The sequence below is a fragment of the Fukomys damarensis genome, unplaced genomic scaffold, assembly GCF_012274545.1.
Source record: "Fukomys damarensis isolate Sample0158 unplaced genomic scaffold, DMR_v1.0_HiC HiC_scaffold_3, whole genome shotgun sequence".
Taxonomy (NCBI): domain Eukaryota; kingdom Metazoa; phylum Chordata; class Mammalia; order Rodentia; family Bathyergidae; genus Fukomys; species Fukomys damarensis.
The window spans coordinates 32,311,613-32,331,627 of record NW_022900915.1 but is presented as its reverse complement, the minus strand read 5'-3'; the positions used below and the strand labels follow the sequence as shown (position 1 = coordinate 32,331,627).

General features: G+C 40.3%; 1 protein-coding gene across 1 annotated transcript in view; it reads right to left on the bottom strand.

Annotated features, from left to right (window-relative positions):
- Pcsk1 (proprotein convertase subtilisin/kexin type 1) overlaps nucleotides 1-20,015 on the bottom strand; it is a 44,694-nt gene that overhangs the window by 17,070 nt on the left and 7,609 nt on the right. Inside the window, exons 4-9 of the mRNA XM_010621853.3 lie at nucleotides 17,693-17,839; nucleotides 16,228-16,304; nucleotides 9,070-9,158; nucleotides 6,101-6,273; nucleotides 4,526-4,738; nucleotides 1,972-2,072 (exon numbers count right to left, since the gene is read on the bottom strand). Coding sequence (XP_010620155.1) covers nucleotides 1,972-2,072; nucleotides 4,526-4,738; nucleotides 6,101-6,273; nucleotides 9,070-9,158; nucleotides 16,228-16,304; nucleotides 17,693-17,839 — 800 coding nt within the window. The remainder of the gene's footprint in view (nucleotides 1-1,971; nucleotides 2,073-4,525; nucleotides 4,739-6,100; nucleotides 6,274-9,069; nucleotides 9,159-16,227; nucleotides 16,305-17,692; nucleotides 17,840-20,015) is intronic.

The window sequence follows — 20,015 nt, the reverse complement described above, 5'->3', positions numbered from 1 at the left end:
TTCGTTTCTAGAATTCTTCCCCTGCTGTGCTATCAGGTCTCCATGAACTAAGCAGCTTTGTTACACCATGTTCTTCTGTCATGATGTGTCTGTCTTAGGGCCAGGCAATCATGGACTAATACAATGAGCAAATTAAACCATTACTCTATTAAGTTTTGAGTGTCAGGTATTGTGTCCAGCAACAGAAAAACCAACTAATATGTCATATAACACAAGAAAGTAGGAATAAGGACAAATAAAAAGCTGTGAAGGTACATTTTGTGACAATTAGATTTTCCCTTCTGTGTTAAATATCGGATTACTGGGTAACTATTATCAGGGGGGAAATGTTGTTAAATCCTCTTTTAACACCACGAATGAAAATAAATTCTGGAAGATGTGGTTTCTCTATAAAATGGAATACTACTCAGACATAAAGAATGAGAAGCTGGAGTCATTCATAGGAAAATGGATGCATATCGAGGCCATACTCTTAAGTGAAATAAATAAGACACACGTGTAAATACTGAATTGTTTCTCTTGTGTGAAAAACTAAAAGTGTAAATAAGATCCAAATTGTATAATTGAAAATGTGAAATAGGAAGAAAAGGGCTAAAGGTGTAGGGGAAGTGGGAAGGGTAGGGGAAAGGAAATAAGGGAAAAGAAAAAATATGAGAAAAGGAAAAAATGGAAACAAAGTCTTTGTAAATAGGGGAGGGGAAGAAGATGAAGGGAGGGAAGGGGTATGGGGGAAAAATGAGAACCCAGATCTGTCACATAAAGGTACAAGATCCCAATGATAAATGTAACTGTTCTGTATACTTAAAAAGTACCATTAAACTCAATGAGAAAAAAAATTCTGGAAGGATTTAGAATTTATATATGGTAACATGACCATAATAAAAATATATAAATAAATGCTAATCTAATTTTGGGTTATGAAGATTTTTTCTGATCATGAAAACAAAGAAAGGTACATGAAAGAAACAGACTACCAAACATGTAAATACACATTAACTTCCTTTCACTAAAATTACTTATAAACAGTATTAAAAGGCAAAAGTCAAAGTGTATTAATAGCTTTTCTGATCTAAATCCATAGAACAAAATCAAAGCAGTAAAGAAGAGGCAATCCCAGAAGACAAATGGCCAAAGGATATAAAATATTGAGCTCCATTAGTGATAAAATAAAATATACTAAAATGAGTTATTTTCACCTATGAAAACAGCTAATATTAAAAATATAAGAGTAATTTTGACAAGAATTTTGGAAACTGGCACTTTTATGTACACACTCCTGCTGAGAATATAAAATGATACAGACTTTCAAGACACAAACCTATTAATGTGTATTAAAAAGTATGCCTACTCTTTGGCCTGGAAATTCCAATTCTAGATGTTTATTCTGAAAAATTATCAGATATGATAATCAGTATTTATGGACAAGAGTGTTTATCTAAGGATGATTAGATATCTTTAATAAAATTTGCATTTATGCAATGGAATACTATGAAAAGACAAAAACCTGTCTTTAAGTCTCATGATGTAGCAGCTCTAGGACTAAGCTTATATCTTCTAAAAAAAGATATTTTGTGAACTTGCTATTCCTAATACCACCTACAGGAAATTATTTAGATGACATTCTGCCTGATAGGAAGAAGGTCTTACAGCTGAATCAGAAGAGAAGGGAAAGACTGAGGTTTTAAAGGTCAAGGACCATTAGTTTAAATATCAGACTACTTTTAACATTATAAACTGGATTTTTAAAAATTGCAAAACAATGTGCATATTAAGATCTTTCTCTAAGATATATGCTTATAAATCTACATCAAGATGTTAAAAATGGTCATCTCTATGTGACAGGAACAGAGATTATCTTCTTTTTTTTTAAATTTTTCAAAATTTGTCCTGTAAACGTATTCAGGAATCAACATGTTACCAATAAAGAAAAGCAGACTCTGTTAAAGTGATTAGAAACTTTGTGGGCCTTACTTTACTTCCAGGGCCAGAGCAAAGATGCCAGCAGCCAGAGGTGCAGATGCCGAGGTCCCTGTGTGGGTCTCAGTGCAGTCGTTGTGCAGGTCTGAGCTTGTCTGGGCAGAGTCGGGGAGAGAGATGGAGACATGAGAGGAACCAGAAGGGTAACCAAACAAAGGTCTGCATCTGCTATGACCAGGAAACTCAGCTGATGCAAGTCCCCACTTCCTCCCTAAACCACAAGCGGATGTTTGCCATCTGCTGATATTTTAGTTCGCTTTCTTCTACATGCAACTTGTCTACAATTCTGGCACCAAGATGCTTTTTCTGGGGATAAAGTACTCCCACTCTGAATATTTTCTCTTCTGAGATTCCCAAACGAATGGCTGTCTATAAAAAAGAAACTGTTTTGAAACCAGTGTGAATCATGCTGGCCCATTAATCATCGGGTCCATTGTGTTTGGTCCAGCATATTTAGAAATTCTGCCTCATTCGAAATTCCCTTTGGCCTTCACTTTGACATTTGGCTGTCTCTTTAGCACCAAGATTCAAAGCCATCCTGATCTTAGTCACTTAAACTACCTGCATAAAATTTGTTTCATGTATGCTTTGGACTCTCTCTAGATTCAATGCCTATGAGTTAGTGTCTACAAGTGCACTTTGATGAAAATGACAGGTTATTCAAAGGAAAAGGGTGCTGGACTTAGTTTTGTGCCTAAACTCTAGAACAGCTCTTCTTTAGATGTGTCCTGTGTGCATTTCCTTTGGTTTTCTCATCTGTTAAAATGAGATTTACATCTCCTGACGCATATTCTGAGGCTTACACGAGATTCCACCTGTGAAATTATTTTTACACAATATTGTCACATGGGAGGAATTGTTCAGGCTAACTTTAGGTAATGAAGAAGCCACTAACATGGAAGGAAGAAACCCCAAAGACTTCCAATCAATTTTCTTGAAGGACCTCAGACAAATAGTTGGGCCAAAGGATTACTAACAAGACACCCACCCAGGCGTCATCCCTACTTTGCAGCTAGAGATTTCAATGTGTGGGAGGAAGGTGTAAAAAAATAATTTGTTCCATCATCACCTCCTTTGGCTTCCCACTTGGAGTTGCGGGGTTTCATAAGATATGGTGGCTCTGCTCCTCAGAGTGCTGTGGAAGCAAGGTTGCCCTTTTCACCTGTTGATGCAAGTGAGCCCCCATTGATGACTGGACTAAGGGAGAAGTTTGTGGAAGGAAAAAGCTGTGCTACTACCACTCTCTCAAATAGAACCCACCAGCTGTCTCTGTCTCCCAGGGTTGGTTTACCTGAGAAGAGAGTTTTACAAAGATGGATGGAGAATTCTTAGCTGCTTCTCGGCAGAGTAGCCCAGAAGAGGGCTGTTTATGAAATGGTGACTCTAAAATGCATCATGGGCCATTTTTAAAAGGCAGCTGTAGACACCCAGGCAAATGGCAATAGCCAAAGGCTCTGACTGTGTCTGATATACCCCCTTTCAAAGGCTATAGATGATGCCTGCCATAAACAACCCCTGGGTAGAATGTCACTGTGTATTAGTCGAGTAATGGAAGATGCAGCATAGGAAAGAGGCCAGCACTTTTACGTGAAGACCACATAGCTTACTGCTCAAACTACATTGCAGCATCAGGCGAGGTATAAAACTCCCTGATCCTCCCTGAAAGACATGAATGCTGATAATTTTGTTGAGATGCCATTAATGGGAATATTGCACATATTCCAAGGTAATTACTAGGGGATTCACCCGCAGTCTAATTGGATGATGGCCTACTATTTCATAGAGATTAAGATCTACATACTTTGGTTGGTTGGCTCTTGCTGTGTCCAGCATTAAATTTTATGCTTGAAATGTTTAAGTCAAAAGTGTCTTTCTCTCTGTTCTCAGAGTCTCTGAATGGCCCTTCATCATTTTGCCCTTGAAGGGAAATCCAATAATTGCCATCAGCAGGGCGGTCTGACTCAGGGAAGTGCAGGCGTAGGCAAGCGTAGGCCGGAGGAGCCCTTTGAGTGTACAGCCTTCCTGAACTGCTTATCCTGACGCCGAAGAGTTCACCTCAGGGGAAAGGAGGCTGTTATTTTCCTGTGGGTTGTCTGCTCTTAGGAGACACTGCTGGTGCAGACTCTGTATTTTTATCATTTGCTAAAGGGCAAGTCAGACTATATCCCTGCTATTAAAGTATCAGCAAGTACAAGGGTGATAAAGGTTACAACCCTGAAATCTCGTTTTAGACTATTTCCAGGGAGGCATCAGATGAGCAGAAAGGACATTTGGAGTCTCGGCTGTGTGTAATGACAGGTTTGGTGGCTTCTCAGGGCTGAGTTTGAAGATGACAGAGAGGGAAGATCATCACTACGGAAGGATCATTATGACTGTGGAGAAAGCGTCCCAATCTACGCCAGCCTTTCAAATGAGTAAGCGTGCGTCTCCCTGATGGAGACACCGAGTGAAGCACATCATTCCCACCTGAGGTCATTTAGGAGGGTCATTCTGAATGCAAACAATGCTCTCCTAGCTAGGCAGAGAGAGTGAGACAGAAGCAACATACTATTCGCTGGTCAGTGTAATCACCGCTGCTGTAGGAGGTGGCCAGTGTGGACGAGCACTTCTCGGCGTACCAAGGTGACAGGCCTTGCTGGGAGGCACTGCTGATGGAGATGGTGTAGATGCTGTCCGTGTAGCCATCGCAGTCACAGTTATCTCCCTGACGCCCCCCATTCCCAGAAGCCCAGACAAAGATGGAGCCCTTTCCTTGCCTCCCCTAAAGAAAAAGCCAAAAGTATAGCGATGATTATCATCTGCTAGAGTCCTGTTAAACCTCAGTAAAGCCCCCCACAAACACATGCATGAGGTTCTCAGAGACAGTTACTGGGGGGGTCTTTCTTCAGCCCTGTGTCCTCCACCACTAACGCTAGGAATCTCGGAGCCCCTAGGCTGTGGCCTCTTGGGGATGGGGCTGAGAAAACAGTTTTCTTTCTTTTCTTTATTATGCAGACTCATAATCTCACTCTTAGCACTTACTTATAATTGTTTTCACTTTTCTCTTGCCTTATGCCACTACCCTTGAATCTCTGAACTTCCTCTTTCTGCCTGAATCTTCTAGCTGGCTGATAGAATGACAAAATCAGGCATTATTCAGAGCTGCCTTGCTGCTGCATTAGAGAGGACTCTTCAATGGAATGGAACTCGTCAAGGCCACCCTTTCTCTGATTTTTCAATTTGTGCTCTCCGAAGTTTCTACTTTCGTCTCATCCTGTGGAGCGCAAGGCCTTGGGATCTGTGTGAAGATGCAGTAAACCCTAGCGACTGAGCAGCTGCAGAGGCACCATGAGCAGCACAGCGGGCCGCCCACTGCTGTTCATGAGTCTAAACGTCATATGGCTTCTCTTACACAAGACACCTGAAGGACAAACAAATTAAAGAGCAAGATAAAAGATAGATAATAGGACACAGGGAGATAAATCTTCCAATGGGAAGGGACCAAGAGCTGGAGGGAGGGGGAGTGGAAGGAAGGGTAAGGAGATAGACGTGATTAAGATGTGTTATATCCATGCACTAACTCCCCACGATGCATGTAACCACTGTATATTGCAAACTTGTACTAATAAAAATAAAAATTTTAAAAAGCATGCATTTCCAGAGCAACTGGAAGAAGGGTGCACAGTAGTTTACCTACTATAAGGATCCCAAAGCCAGTGGAAAATGATAAAAGAAGAAGAAACATGCAGAAGTATTTTAAGCTAAATATCCTAAAAGCAATGAACCTGTCTTTAATATTAGACTCAAACAGAAAACCCTCTTAACCTTTTTTTTCTTATTAATCTAGTCCAAGTACAACAGGCTGTATAATTATTTTTTTTCCTCACTGAGTTTATTGGTACATTTTAGGTATACAGTACAGTTACGTTCATCACTGGGATCTTGTACCTTTACAAAACCCTCGAATCTCGAACTTCTGTCCCTCTGAAGAATGATTTGGCTCTCTGGGAGCATTTAAAATTCTGAAAGGCTTTGTCGAGAAGTTTGCCCCCATTTCTTCCCATGTAACATAAACGTCCTTCCCTTCATGTCTTATCCTCATGGTTGGATTTCGTCTCATGCAAGTCTGTGTTAAGCATCTCACCTGTCTGACACCATATTCAAAAGCCTTCTGGGCTAGTCTGCCGGGCCCCTCCACGGTCTTCCCATCATCATTAGGGCCCCAACTTGCGCTGTAGATGTCCACGTGTCCAGGGTTGAACCCAATGGAACTGGCCTCAATAGCATCCGTCACTATGCCATCTAACATCCGTATGCCTGGGCAGCGAAGCAAAGAAAGAAACCAACAGAGAGGCTGATGCCATTTTTAAAGGACTTCACAAGTCAACGGGAAGGTAACCCTGGATGTCCCCAGTGCCCGTGACCGGCTACTGACAGCACAATCTGTGCCCTTGTAAACTTTCTTTGTCTGTCCTTTAGAGATAATAATGCACACTGGGGCAGCTGTGAATTTTTGGTTCCACTCAAGGCTCAGTTCCCAGTAATATCCCTGAGGTTCAAAGGTAGTAGCATCCTTGGACAAGAGGAAATGGCCATGGTGCTGTCAATTACAAATGTGTTCTCTCTCTCCACTGCCCCGACAAAGTGACAGAACAGCTTTCAGAAATATCTGTCCAACAGTCCTCCCTCAATGCACCTGTTCATGATGATGGTACCACAAGCAGCTGTGGCCTGACCTTTGCCGTAAAAAGGACCCCTCAGGGGAAACTGTGCTGCTTGAAAAGATCTATCCACAATAAGAAACGAACAAGCAGAGAAAAAAACCTTTGTTTCTAAGCACTGATTAAAAATAACCCAGGGGCCATTCATTTATATATTTGCTAAGAAACATTTTCAAGGAACATGCTCCTTTTCTTCCAAATCATCTCAGTAAGAAATCATTGCCATGGACTTCACTCCTTGAGGGGGAATCATTTTTCATCAGAAGAGGGCAGATGTGGTAGCCCTTTGTGCTTTCCAACAGGCTGTCACCCAGCATCAGACTCATGATTTCAAGAGCCAGGAAGGGAAAGCAATTTGAACAGTACCAGCAGCTACCTGGTTATTCCCGGCTCTGGGCTAATGATGTAATGGAGCGTATGGCCTTAGATTTTCACACTGTTATTCACTGTGGGGCAAAGATAAGAGAATGTGTAATTGGCATGTCCAGTGAAAGACATAACTGTTAAAAAAAAGGAAAGAGTAGTTTAAAAATGTATTTGGAAGGGAAAATAAATCCCAACTCTACTTTTTAATAGCTGGTGTGATCTCAAGCAAGATGCAAAAGCTCTCTGTGTCTCAGTTTCCTTAAGTAGATAAGTATAACTGCTCCTGTGATACTGAGGATATTTCAAAGACATTGAACAGATGAACTCATCTACTCTTTGAAGTGGGTGCTGTGATTCTTTACACGTCACAGGTGGAGAGACTGAGGCTAGAGAGACAGTGACTTGTCCAAAACCACACAGCTGGAAAGTGGGAACCTGGATTTGAACCCTAAGACTTGAATATATCCACTTGAATATACCACAATGGCTGTAATATATTGTAGGGTGAGTGATATACAGTAGGTGCCTATGAATGGAAATTAGTGCTCAAATTGGGTCTAGAACACTACAGGGTAGGATAATAAAAACATCAGTAGGCTTAGGATTGAGGTTCTTGTGTTTCACTTCTACACTGCCATGAACTAGCTTTTGTTACCTTAAGAAACTTGCCTGTGATTCTGCCTCCAAAAACTGAAAGTAAGATGATTCTGCCATAAACTTTAGCTGTTGAGTTCATTAAGATATGAAAAGTCAAATCTTTTCTGTAGTTGTTTACATAATTTGTGCTTCTGCGTCCATTTTCTTGAAATGACCACAGCAGTTTGAATATTATGGTATTGAAGAAATAAAGAATGATACGTAAACTGGGCATGGTGGTGCATGCCTATAATCTCAGCACTCTGGGAGATTGAAGCAGTAGGAGCTCAAGTTTGGGCCTATCCTCGGCAACATAGAAAGGCCCTGTCTCAGAGTAAAACATGAAAAAGGGTAAGGATGTATGTAGCTTAGTGTGAAGGCACTGGTTCAATCCACACTACCACACACACACACACACACACACACACACACACACACAGAGAGAGAGAGAGAAGTACTGAAAATGTAAGGGTCTCCTGTAGCGGTCTTGCTAGGATGTGCATTTATTTGGTTTTAAATTCAAAGTACATTCATGTAAAATGTGAAGAGGTTTTGCTCTAATTGGTATGCTCCACAAATAATCTTTTTCTGGTAATATTTTCTCAAAACCAAACTAAATTCAAAGTTTGTTGTATAACCACAAGAGTCTGAAGTAGAAAAATTGTAAAGTGGAAAAACAATTCTTGTCTTTCTATTGCTGTCTGCAGTCCCCCTTTTTGGTTGGAGCATGGCTGTGCCATTGGACTCCCTTGCCTCTCCCTGCAGCCACCTGAAGATGCCCTCAGGAGGGTGGTGTGAGCAGAGAGTGAGCCTTCCCCTGGACCCTGCAGCCCACAAGGAGCTCTGTCATGTGCAAGGCCACAACTCCCACCCAGTGTTTCTTTTTGCAGCCAAAACTTTCTCTCCCTACTTTCTTTCTTCCTTTGCTCCTTTGGTAGTAAGGTGGCAATATCGGCCAAGTTTCAGCAGTCCTTGTGGGTTTGCAGTGTCTTATATAAAGTTTTTTTCTTAAAATGTCCTTGATTACCTTGTGGAAACTTTTAAAAAATCTGCTCTTTGCTAAGAAATGAAGAATTACAGAATTGAGAGGCAGGAAAAGTTTACCTAAATTAACCTCCTCCTTCTGTTCCCTTTGCAAGCATTCAATAACAATCCCTCCTACACCAGAGCATAGAGAAAATTAGATTTTGCTCAAATGCTGTTCAGCTATCTGTTTTCTCGTAGTCTAGCTCCATTGATTGGCTCACACATTTCACTTGAGTCCTGCAGAGAATTCCACGTGGAACTAATTTCTCCCTTAGGTTGTCGAAAAGTCCCCTCCCCCCTCTTACAATGGGTGACACAAGGCTCAAATTAAAGTGCCCAACTATAGGAACAACCTCCTGTTTACCTCCAACTTTGGAATTGTATGCCACTCCGACCCCACACTTGAGATTATTTGCTTGCATGGCAATTTCTCCTGCACATCTGGTCCCATGTCTGTGGATTAAAAAGCATTAGTTACATTGCTGGAAGACAAGTTAGGTAGACCTCTTGAAGACATTGGCCTAGGAAAAGACTTATGAACAAATCCTTAGTAGCACAGGAACTAGCACAAAGAATCAACAACTAGGATCTCATCTTTTTTAAAAGCTCCTGCACTTCAAGAGAAACTACCGACGGAGTTAAGAGAAAACCTACAATGTGGGGAAAAAACTTTACCAGCTGTTCCTCAGACAAAGGACTACTATCTAGAATATATAGAGAACTCAAAAAAATCAGACCCCCCCAAATAAAAGACTGAATTAAAAAATGTGCATGTGAAATAAATAGACATTTCTCAGATAAACAAATAAAAGCAGCAAATAAATATAGGAAAAAATGTTTAACATCACTTGTCATTCAAGAGATGCAGATGAAAACAATGCTGAGATTCCACCTCACCCCAGAAAGAATGGCTGCTATCAAGAAATCAACCAATAACAGATGCTGGTGGGGCTGTGGGGAAAGACGAAACCTGCTCTCCTACTGGTGGGAGTGCAGACTGGTGCAATCACTGTGGATATCAGTATGGAGATACCTCAAAGAGCTAGGATTGGAGGTCCCATTTGACACAGCTATTCCTCCACTGGGTATCTTTCCAGAAGAATTAAAAGAATCATACCACAGTGATATATGCACACCCACGTTTCTAGTGGCACAGTTTGCAATAGCTAAAACTTGCATACAGCCCAACTGCCCATCAACTGGAGATTGGATAAAGAAGATGTGAATTTTTTTTTTAATAAAATGGAGTACTACTCAGCCACAAAGAACAGGGAAGTAGAGACATTTATAGCTAAATGGATACATATTGAAGCCATAATCTTAAGTGAAATAAATAGGACACACTTGAGTAAATACTGAAGTTTCTGTGGTATGTAAAATTAAAAGTGTAAATAAGGTTCAAATGGTATAATTGATAATGTGAAATAGGAAGAAAAGGGCTAAAGGAGTAGGGAAGTGGAAAGGGTAGGAGAAGGGAAAAGAAAAAATATGAGAAAAGAAAAAATGGAAACAAAGTCTCTGTAAATAGGAAAGGGTGGAGGGGGTGAAGGGAGGGCAAGGGTATGAGGAAAAGTAAGAATCAAGTTACATCGTGTAAAGATACAAGATCCCAATGATGAATGTAACTACCATATACCTAAAATGTACCAATAAATAATGAAAAAAAGCATTAGTTATAAAATATAAATTGGGATTTATTTTTGTTTTGCATATGAATCCATGATGTATGGTATATTACCTTTTTGTTGACTTTATATTACTGGTGTTCTGTTTTTTTTGTTGTTGTTGTTTGATTTTTTCTTTTTTGGTTTTTTTGAGACAGGGTCTCACTGTGGAGTTGAGACTGGCCTGGAACTCACTATGTAGCCCAGGCTGGTCTCAAACTCGCAGAGATCCTCCTGCCTCAGCCTCCCAAGTGCTGGGATTACAGGCATGCGCCACCACTCGCAGCCTTATTACTGGTGTTCTTACTATTAGAATGAAATAAAATTTATTTTCTGATGAAGGACACAGGTAACTAGAGTAAAGTATGTGACTTGAAATTCTGGCTTCTACTGTTAACTAGTGTAACTTGGGGTCTGTTCCTTATCAATAGACTATCCTGTACCAGCCCTGCAAAATATGATAGAACAGAACCCATTTATAAGTCTCCTTTCTCTCCTCTAAATATAAATCACATTAAGATGTCTGAGGAATTTTCTGGTACCAAGAGGACTCTGAGATTTTCTCAAGACATTACAGACTAATTAAAAAGCAATATGCTCCCACAACTCTGACTGAGGCCAGAAACCTGAATAAGATTAGCTTTGTAGTCAGGCAAAGAGTTGATATTCCAACATATTTGGTGGGTGCAGCATTCTTCTCTAAAACACACTGCAATGAGAAAAAAAACCCCACTAAATTCTATCACTAAAGCAGTAGTTCTGAAATTCTGGGCATGATAGGCTTTTTCCAACATCAGCTTGACTCAGGAGGTCCAATAAGTCCAGAGCATGTTAATGTGAACCCATTTCATGGATTTATCCCACCGTGGAAACACTAGGAAAAGAAAGGCTCTTGGTGGCCTTGGGAAGCCAGTAATCAAATATGTTTACACTGAGGAGTTAAAGGGTTACATCTGAGCAACAATACAAGCCAGCTACTTTTAGACAACAGTACACTGGCCATCTATTAATTAAACCTGGCCAGGAATATAAAATACCCAAATTGACTGAAACACACAGAATTATTCTAAGTTATCTTTTATTCTGAAATCCCAAAGATGATCATCCCCGCCTCCTGCCCCTGGTACCAGGGATTGAACTCAGGACCTTGCACTTGCAAGGCAAGCAGCAGCAGCAACACTGAGCTAAATCCCCAGCCCCCAAAGATGATTTCTTGATCTTCTTCCACTTAATGCTATTCCTGCTCCTTCATATGAACAGAAAATTGGAATTCTAAGTCTGAATGATATAATTTTGTTTAATTCAGGTTTTTCCTGATGTGGCAGACATATGGTGCTTTTTGTATGTTAGTATTTTTCCCTGTGAGACAAAGCCATCTGCCCTGCGTCCATGTGACTCTCTCAGTGATGGGGCCCTTCTACTGAGACGGTTTTTAAGAATTAATGCTGATTCTGGGATAGAGAACTACATTCTTTCTTGGGATTCTTAAGTCTGAAGTTCCGGATGAGCCATATGTATCTCTATGGAGAACAAAGTTAAGTGGAGGTGAACAGCACTAGAAGACAGGAGCAGTGGTTGGTTTTCGAGAGACAACTGGATTTCACAGTATTGGGTGAAAAAAATGTTTCTACCTCTATTTCACTTAATCTTTGAATTAGGATTCTTTCCCCGGCAAACAAATCTGTACTGACCATTAACTGAAAAATATATGCACATCTGCACAGAGAAAGGGAACCTTATGCCTTGTTGGTGGATGAGCTCTTTGTCTTTATGGAAGGAGAATTTCTATTGTCTTCCTTTGAGAAAAGTCACCATTGCCTACTTTTCTGTTTATACACCATGAGATGCAAGGATCAGGAAAGGAAAAGAACCCACTGCATATTCCCATCTTGAACCAATAGACTTCACCTCTTGACGAACACCTCTAACATGGCGCCCCTGCCCAAAAGTCATGTCATATACACCATGCATTACTTATGTTTCTGTGCTAAGTACTGACTTCAACAGTGAAGGAAGCAGTAGGACCATGCTACAAACATGGCTGGATTCTTTTCCCTCCTCTTATCGTCACTTCCTACCTCCACACACTGAGAAAGGGAAAGGACCTCATCAAAGTGTGTCTGTGTCATTCTGTACAGACCTGCAATTCCTTTTCTTTCCTAAGGCAGGCAGAGAGAGAGAGAGAGAGAGAGAGAGAGAGAGAGAGAGAGAGAAAAGAACCCTCAATATATTAATTTGGAACAAGGGTTGTAACTGGCACTTAAACAAAAACATTTTTTAAAAAAACTAGTCCACATAATAGTTTAAACACTACTATTATTTTGGTTAAAATATCCTTGTCACATGTGTTATTTGATAAGAAAAATAATCTGTAATTGGTGTTGAAATACTGAATACAGATTCATGCCAGCTGAATAGTAAGAGTTACTTGCACTTTTGTGATTTTATTATTTAGTGACTCCTCTTTTGATTTGTAGAAGAATGTGGCTTCTATTGGTCTCATTTACATGTTGATAAAGAATTGAGGTAATAGAGATAGTGTGAGGAGACAATGCCCTCGGAATTGGGAGATAATAGGTCTCCATTTGCTATCAAGGCTAACAAAATGTGGACTGCTTCCAAATCTGAAGACTTTTATGTCAGACAACATGCTAGAATGGTACCTATTTTTTATTATATCTTCTAATGAATGATAGTCAGGTTGACTCTGATATTTGGCTGACAGACAGAAAGACTGTAAAAGTTGCTTGCTCATTGTGTCATTTTTGAGCAAGCAATTGTGAACTGGCTCAGAAAACTGATGCAGCTCTGCTTATGCTCCTGTTGGATGATGATATCCTTGTCATGCTAAGTTTTTATTGAGGGTCAACCTCAGGGGATAAATGATAAACCTTGATCATCACCACAGTCATGATCATCCTCCTCTTCATCATCATCACTTCAGCAAACAATTACTTAACACTTCTTATGTACCAGACAATATCCAAGGAATTTATATATGTAAACCCGTGTGAACTCCTATAATAATCCAATTAAGTAGATTTTCCTTTTCAAAAGAGGTTAAAACTTGGGCACAAAGAATCTAAATAATTTGTTTAAGGGCACTAAACTATTAAGTGGAAGATCTGACATTTATCTAAACCTGGCTCGTGTGTCTCTCTTAACTGTTGGGCCATGTTGTGCTACCCTATGCAGCTGGTGGCAAACCTAGGGCACTCATGCCACAGCAGGCTGTTTCAATCATTGAAAGCTCTAAAAGGTTCACCATCACTGCCTTATGCCATAGGGGTAGTCCATGCCAGGCAAGACTCTGGAAGCTCACAATTTTCAGGCACAAAATAATTAACATTATATAGGGCCTCTGGAGCTCCCAGAATTGAGGAAAATGTAACAATTATAAATGCTGTACTGTGAGATTTTTCCTTTTGGGGAGTAGGGAGAAGATCTGGACTCCCCCTTAAGGCTCATGTGCAAAGCCTTGATCTCCAGCTTGGTGCACTTGGAAAACAGTGAAATCTTTAAGCAGTGGCGTCTATGGGAAGTTTTAGGTGATTTGGGGAGTGTCCTTGTAGGAGTCGCTTCCTCTCTTTGCTTCCTGCCACCATGAAGAGAATATCTTGCTCTACCTTGTGCTCCCAACCAGGACCTGCTACCTCATCAGGGAGCAAAAGCAACAAGGCTTACTCACCATGGACAAAAACCTTTAAAACTGTGAGCCAAAATAAACCTTTCCTTTTTTTAAAGTTTATTTATCTCAGGTATTTGTTACAGTAATGCTAAGTCCTCCTTCTCATGATCAGAGAATCTCCAGAGAGTTTCTATCATTTCACCAAGTGTTCACCTATTATGTGGCCACTGCACAAGTTGTCACCCACAGTGGATCCTGGAGCTGGATGCAGGATCTGCCTAGCAAGGAGATGGACTTTCTAAGAGCCAGGCTGATGAATCTGGCCTCTGCTGTACCTCTTAGTTTTAATAAGGGTTGGAATGAAAGTTGTTTTCACACCGTTCTAAGAAGGGTGCTCCTAACTTCTAAGTACTTACTGCCCCATTTCCTCAGGGGAGTTCCTTTCAGAAATGTAAGGGGAAAGTGCCTTATCACTCCCTTTAGAGGACAAAAACCAACCAAAGCAGAGACAGACAGAAGCAAGCAATTTACCCCATATTAGTTCCTCTACCGGGAAATGGCAAAGCCACAACTGCCAGACAGGCTGATATTACAGGCAGGGTTTGCTTCAAAAACGTAGATGTCCTTGCTGGTCATGCACTATCCTGACCCAGAAATATGGCTCAAAATTTGATAAGTCCTCCTTTTCACCTGGCACACCGCCCCTTTGCTCCGAGAGTGCCGCACCAGCAATTCCTACTGTATTGTTATGGAACGTTCTAACCTCTAAGGAGCGTTTGTGGTTAACCTCTTTACTCAAACTCCTGAAGACATAAATGAGAGTGAAAGTAGTATTACTGAAACTTATACAGTCCTCCCCTTCTCATTTAAGGAAAAAATATACATGCAGAAGTTGGGGTCAAGTCTGTGTGCTCCAGCATCCTTGGGTTGTGCTGGCCTTCTGGAGAGGGACCATCCAAAGAAAGGAATAAGGCTGAGTCAGTATTACTTTATGAGCCCCATGGGAGGAGAGACAAAGAGAGAAACATGAGTGACCTAAGTTGGTTAATATTCCAAGAGGCAGCCATTCAGAAAGAAAAGGGAAGCACTTTTATTTATGCTTCATGCAGCATCCACTGGCAGCTTTTTAGTTGCTTCTCTCTTTCCATCTCTATTTATAGCAAAAAGGCCTGGTTTTGACTGTGGATTTGACCTGTTTTGATGCATTTTCTTTTGGGTGGAGAAAATGAACAGGACATTTGATATCTCCTTGAGGTTTGTGTAGATATCAGTATGAACAAGGATGAATTCTCACATAAGGATGGACACTTTGAGGCCACGAGCAGGGAGCATGAAGTTTCTCTGGTGCTAGGAGAGAAGGTTAGGAGTCTCTAGCTTTGGGGTCTCTCTTTGGCCTTTTTCCTTGAAAGGTCTAGGTCTTGGTCTCTGTTATCACCCATGACTGCAATAGGAAGCTGTTGATCCAAGTTAGATGTTGTCCCCTTTCTCTTCCCTTGCCCTTTACACCTTGCACGTACTGGAGCAGGGAATGATGCACTTCAAAGCTCTGGAGGCTGTGTTGGGCTTGGAAGCCAGGCCTCAGCAGGATTTCTTTGTCTAGTGTCTGGTCGTGTCTTTTTTCGGAAACCGGTGAATGTGGTTGTGACCACCATAGAAAGTTGTAGGATTTACCCCCATTTATTTCCATATATATATATATATATATATATATATATATATATGGAAATAAATGGGGGTAAATCCTACAACTTTCTATGGTGGTCACAACCACATTCACCGGTTTCCGAAAAAAGACACGACCAGACACTTTATATATATATATATATATATGTATGTATTTCCTTTCATGACTAACATCAAGCATGTTGCTAATAATACAAGATTCACAGAGGAATTGGTGAGATGGAAACTCAACATTTATATTTTTTATGACCCAGATGTTCTTTCAAAAGGTATAAGTAGTCAGTAACACTTGAAAGAAGCATTTAATAACATAACAAGGAGAATTTCATAATTTTAGTTTTCAAAGTATGAGGCTATAAACCAGACAGAATACAGAAACAAAAAATTCTGTTTCTGTTTTAAAGACATTAGAGCACTGTGGTAGGGATGGTATGCAGCAACATTTTCTGAGAGCCGAAAAATGGGTCAAATTTATAGTGTAATTCTCTTAAACAAGATAAAAACATTTTTAAAATACTTTATGGCTACAAAATGCACATTTACTCACTTGTTCTCATTTGTGGGATCATATCGGGGAAATGGATCATGATCATTATCATTAAAATCATAGCTAGCCTCTGGATCCTGAAGAAACAACAAAAACAACACTGTGGCATCATAAAAAAAGCAGCATCCTTACCCCTTTCTATCACTGCCTCTTCCCATCATGGGAGATAGCTCAAAAGCTTGCATTCTGAGGTTCTGGTACTGGGGATTGGTACCGGGGATTGAACTTGGGCCCTTGCATTTGCAAGGCAGGCAGAGAAACCACTAAGCTAAATCCCCAGCCCTCTAGGCTAGTTATTGAACTTTTATTGTACTCCAAAGGCAGGCAGCAAAGATGAGCACAGCAAAGTAAAATAGAAATCATCAGAGTTTCCTGGGTTCAATCACCTAATTTTTCAAATGAGATTGAGTGAGGTTGAGAGAAACTGAATGACCTAGCTAAAAACATAGAGCTAATTGCTAACTCTTTAGTACTTACTTCTCTTATGAGTCTATGTGCAAAGAAGTACCTTTAGGGTGGGGCTCCTCAGGTACCCTAAATAATGTAATTTGATTAAAGAGAATGTACTGGAAATTACTGCCAAGCTTTCAGATCCCACATTGTATTCTGAACAAATTGCTACACTCAAAACATCTCCCACATAGTAGTTCTATAATCACTGCTGTTTGTACTTCTTATAACATTCTTCTTAATTATACTTATAATTTTCTGCATCTTCCAATAAGTCCTGATTTATATCCTGTACTAGTCTTTTTTTTTTTTTTGGTCTTCCTTTTCCTTCAAGTTTTCTTCACTCTTCTGCTTTGAGTTATGGCTGGAACATTGTACGGGTGAAAAGGATGAGAGAGATAAAGGAAAACCCCACTGATGAAATGCTCACTACCTTGACATAAAGACCTAAGTTAAATCATGGAGCTCATGTTACATTATGAACGTCATAAACAATTAAGCACAGTTTTTAATTATTTATTTTTCCATTTCTAGTAGATGTTTCCCTTTTTCTGCTTGGCATTTTTCCACTCTGTGGTGTTCACTTTGAATTTGCATGGAAGAAGTCAGATTCACATCCTCTCACAATATCAGAGTCACTGACTCACGAGAGATGTGAGAACAAGACTGTGAAAATGACCTCAGACATCAGCCTTAATTTGTTTTATTACCCTAAACACTGAGTGCCTCACAGTCCAAGTGGCTTTTAATAATTTAATTCATGTGGGCAACCACTCTCCCAGCTTTCCCAACACACATGAGTTTGTATAATCCTTAACTTCATTCAGTTCTTCCAATGCCCACTGGTACAAACTAAGTTCATATGGTCTGACAGGAGGGTTAAAAAAAAGAATAAAGCATCGGTTCACTGTCCCAGGGCTTACATAGAGCATAATCCCCCTTACAGGGGAGAAAAGCTCTGCATGTCTGCATAGACAGCTCCTTAGGTCACAGTCCCAAGACAGTCCAAACTCACATAATTGGCATAGATGTCTGTGTGATTCCACTCCAAGCCATCGTCCAGTACGGTGAGAACAACTCCTTTGCCTGTGATGCCTTTTTCCCAAACGGGTATCACATGGAGATCCAGCTTGGGCAAGGCTGCAGTCATCCTGGTATCTTGCTGGTAACGAAAGACAAGTTGGTAAAATCATGATTTGCTGCCACATAATGGGAATTTAAGCTCCAACTTATAGTCCTCTGTTTCCCCCTTGGGTCACTGTACTTCTTAGAAGTAGGCAATTAGGTGAAATGAAAAACAAAGTTGAGGGTAGGGCAAAATGAATCATAGAGTTCTGTTCTTCTCCCAATTGTCCCAATGGAAAATCACTTGAAAGGATGAATCATTCCAGCCCTCTTCTCTTTGAACTACATGGATTAAAAGAAGTTTATCTCCAAGTTTCTTTCATTTATGATGACATTTTCAGCTTTTTATCTACTGAAGCTTTATTTGATGCTTTATATTTTCATCTTCCCCAAAGTCCTCTGCCTCTATTGCTATGTGAAGTGCTCATTACATCTTTTGATGCACAATTATTTATAGTTGTTTTGTAACTTTTCTCCTATAGGAAAAATCAGAACCTGGAATGCTAAGGAGATTGGGGTCTCATCAAGAATTTTGATTTTTAATGTTTACTGTTTTATTACACAGTACATTCCACACAATACAGATGAAAAGCTATACAGGGTGAGGAATGTGCACAGCTTTCATGCCCTCTGGTCATGAGCCTCCCTCTGGGAAACCACCATGTGTTCAAATATCCTGGAAGCTTTCTGGTTTTATGGCAATTTGTTGCATAAGTATAGTGGCTGGGGTGAGGAAACCCAGAAAGGCCTGTTGGTTTAGCTTCGACTTGGAGGAACTGCAGCCTAATTGCCTATCTCCATGTATGGGTGATTTAGGGAGTATCTGAGAGAGGAGCTTGGGGTTTTCCTTTCTGGATAATTTTTCTGATATAGTTACAGTGTGTGGGACTGCACAGGATAAGAGCTGGGCCACAAGGAAACACAGACATAGGCCATTTCCAAGCATACAGGAGATGTAGTAGAGTACCAGTTACTAAGTAAAGGGGTCAAAGAGAAATTTAGAAGTAACAATCAATGAACATACTGTCCCCTGTTGATGTTCCTCATAAAAAGGTGGGCGGTGGGCAAGAGTTTACCAAGCCAGCATGAAGTTGAATCACAAGAGGTTAGAACCACATATAAATGGTTGGCCAAGCTAGAAGAAGGCCTCTGTGTTAACTGCAGAGTAGTTATACAGTGTGGTTGTTAACACATTCCCACCAGCTTGAACCATGTTGGTCCATGCATGACTATCACATCTGGTGAAGACTAAATGAGTCAGTTCATATGAATACTTACTATAGTGTTTGGCATATAATATATGTTCAACAAGTGTTAGGTGATAAGGGTTGTCTGCTGCAATGAGCAAGCAATTATTGCTCGGTTTAGGAGAAGGACAAGAGGAATGGATCCTATTGGATGTGAACCAATCTCCTCGCCCTCCCATTATGCAATAAAACTGTCTAAGCCTTTGGTTATGGTTGTCATGGTAATTTATCTTTTATTAAATTTTTATTATTTTTATTAAACTTCTCAGCAGCAAATCCTTCTATTAACATGTATTGCTACCAGAGAGTCTTAACACCAAAAGAGAAACAGGCCTGCTTGTTTCAGTGCCCACATACCATCAAAGATTTTGTAAATGTCTTAAAGATAGCATAGTTTGCAAGGCTAGACAGCTGCCAGTAGGCTCTCTTTGTGTGACTTCCTTTAGCTTTATTCAGAAATTCTTGCCTGTACCACATAAGGTTGCCACCAGGGCTGCATGTACTCTGAATAATTTAGAAGGTTCTCAAGAGTAAATTTAACCAAAAGTGATTTTTAGCAAAAATACTGCTTTTGGAACTTCTAAACTAGTAAAATTCTTATTCACTTACCTCAGATAAGCCTAAGAAATAAAAGGACAAACAACAAAAAGCAAAACAAAGAACCAACAAGACCTCACTTTGTAACAGATAAAGATCTATTTCTGACACCTTCACCCAAGTCACCCCCCCCACAAAATAAATCTAGATCAAGAAAGTCCCACCAGTCCCAATTTCTAGACAATGTTATTGTTCTCTGCTGAATGAGATGGAGATAGACAGGGACAGGGACAAGGAGGAGGAGAGGGGGTAGGAAGGAGAGATTGAGTGTGATAGAGAGAGAGATCACAAGAGAGAGATTGAGAGATAGAAGAGATTGGGAGAGGGGGAGAGAGGGAGAGAGAGAGAGAGAGAGAGAGTGATAGAGAG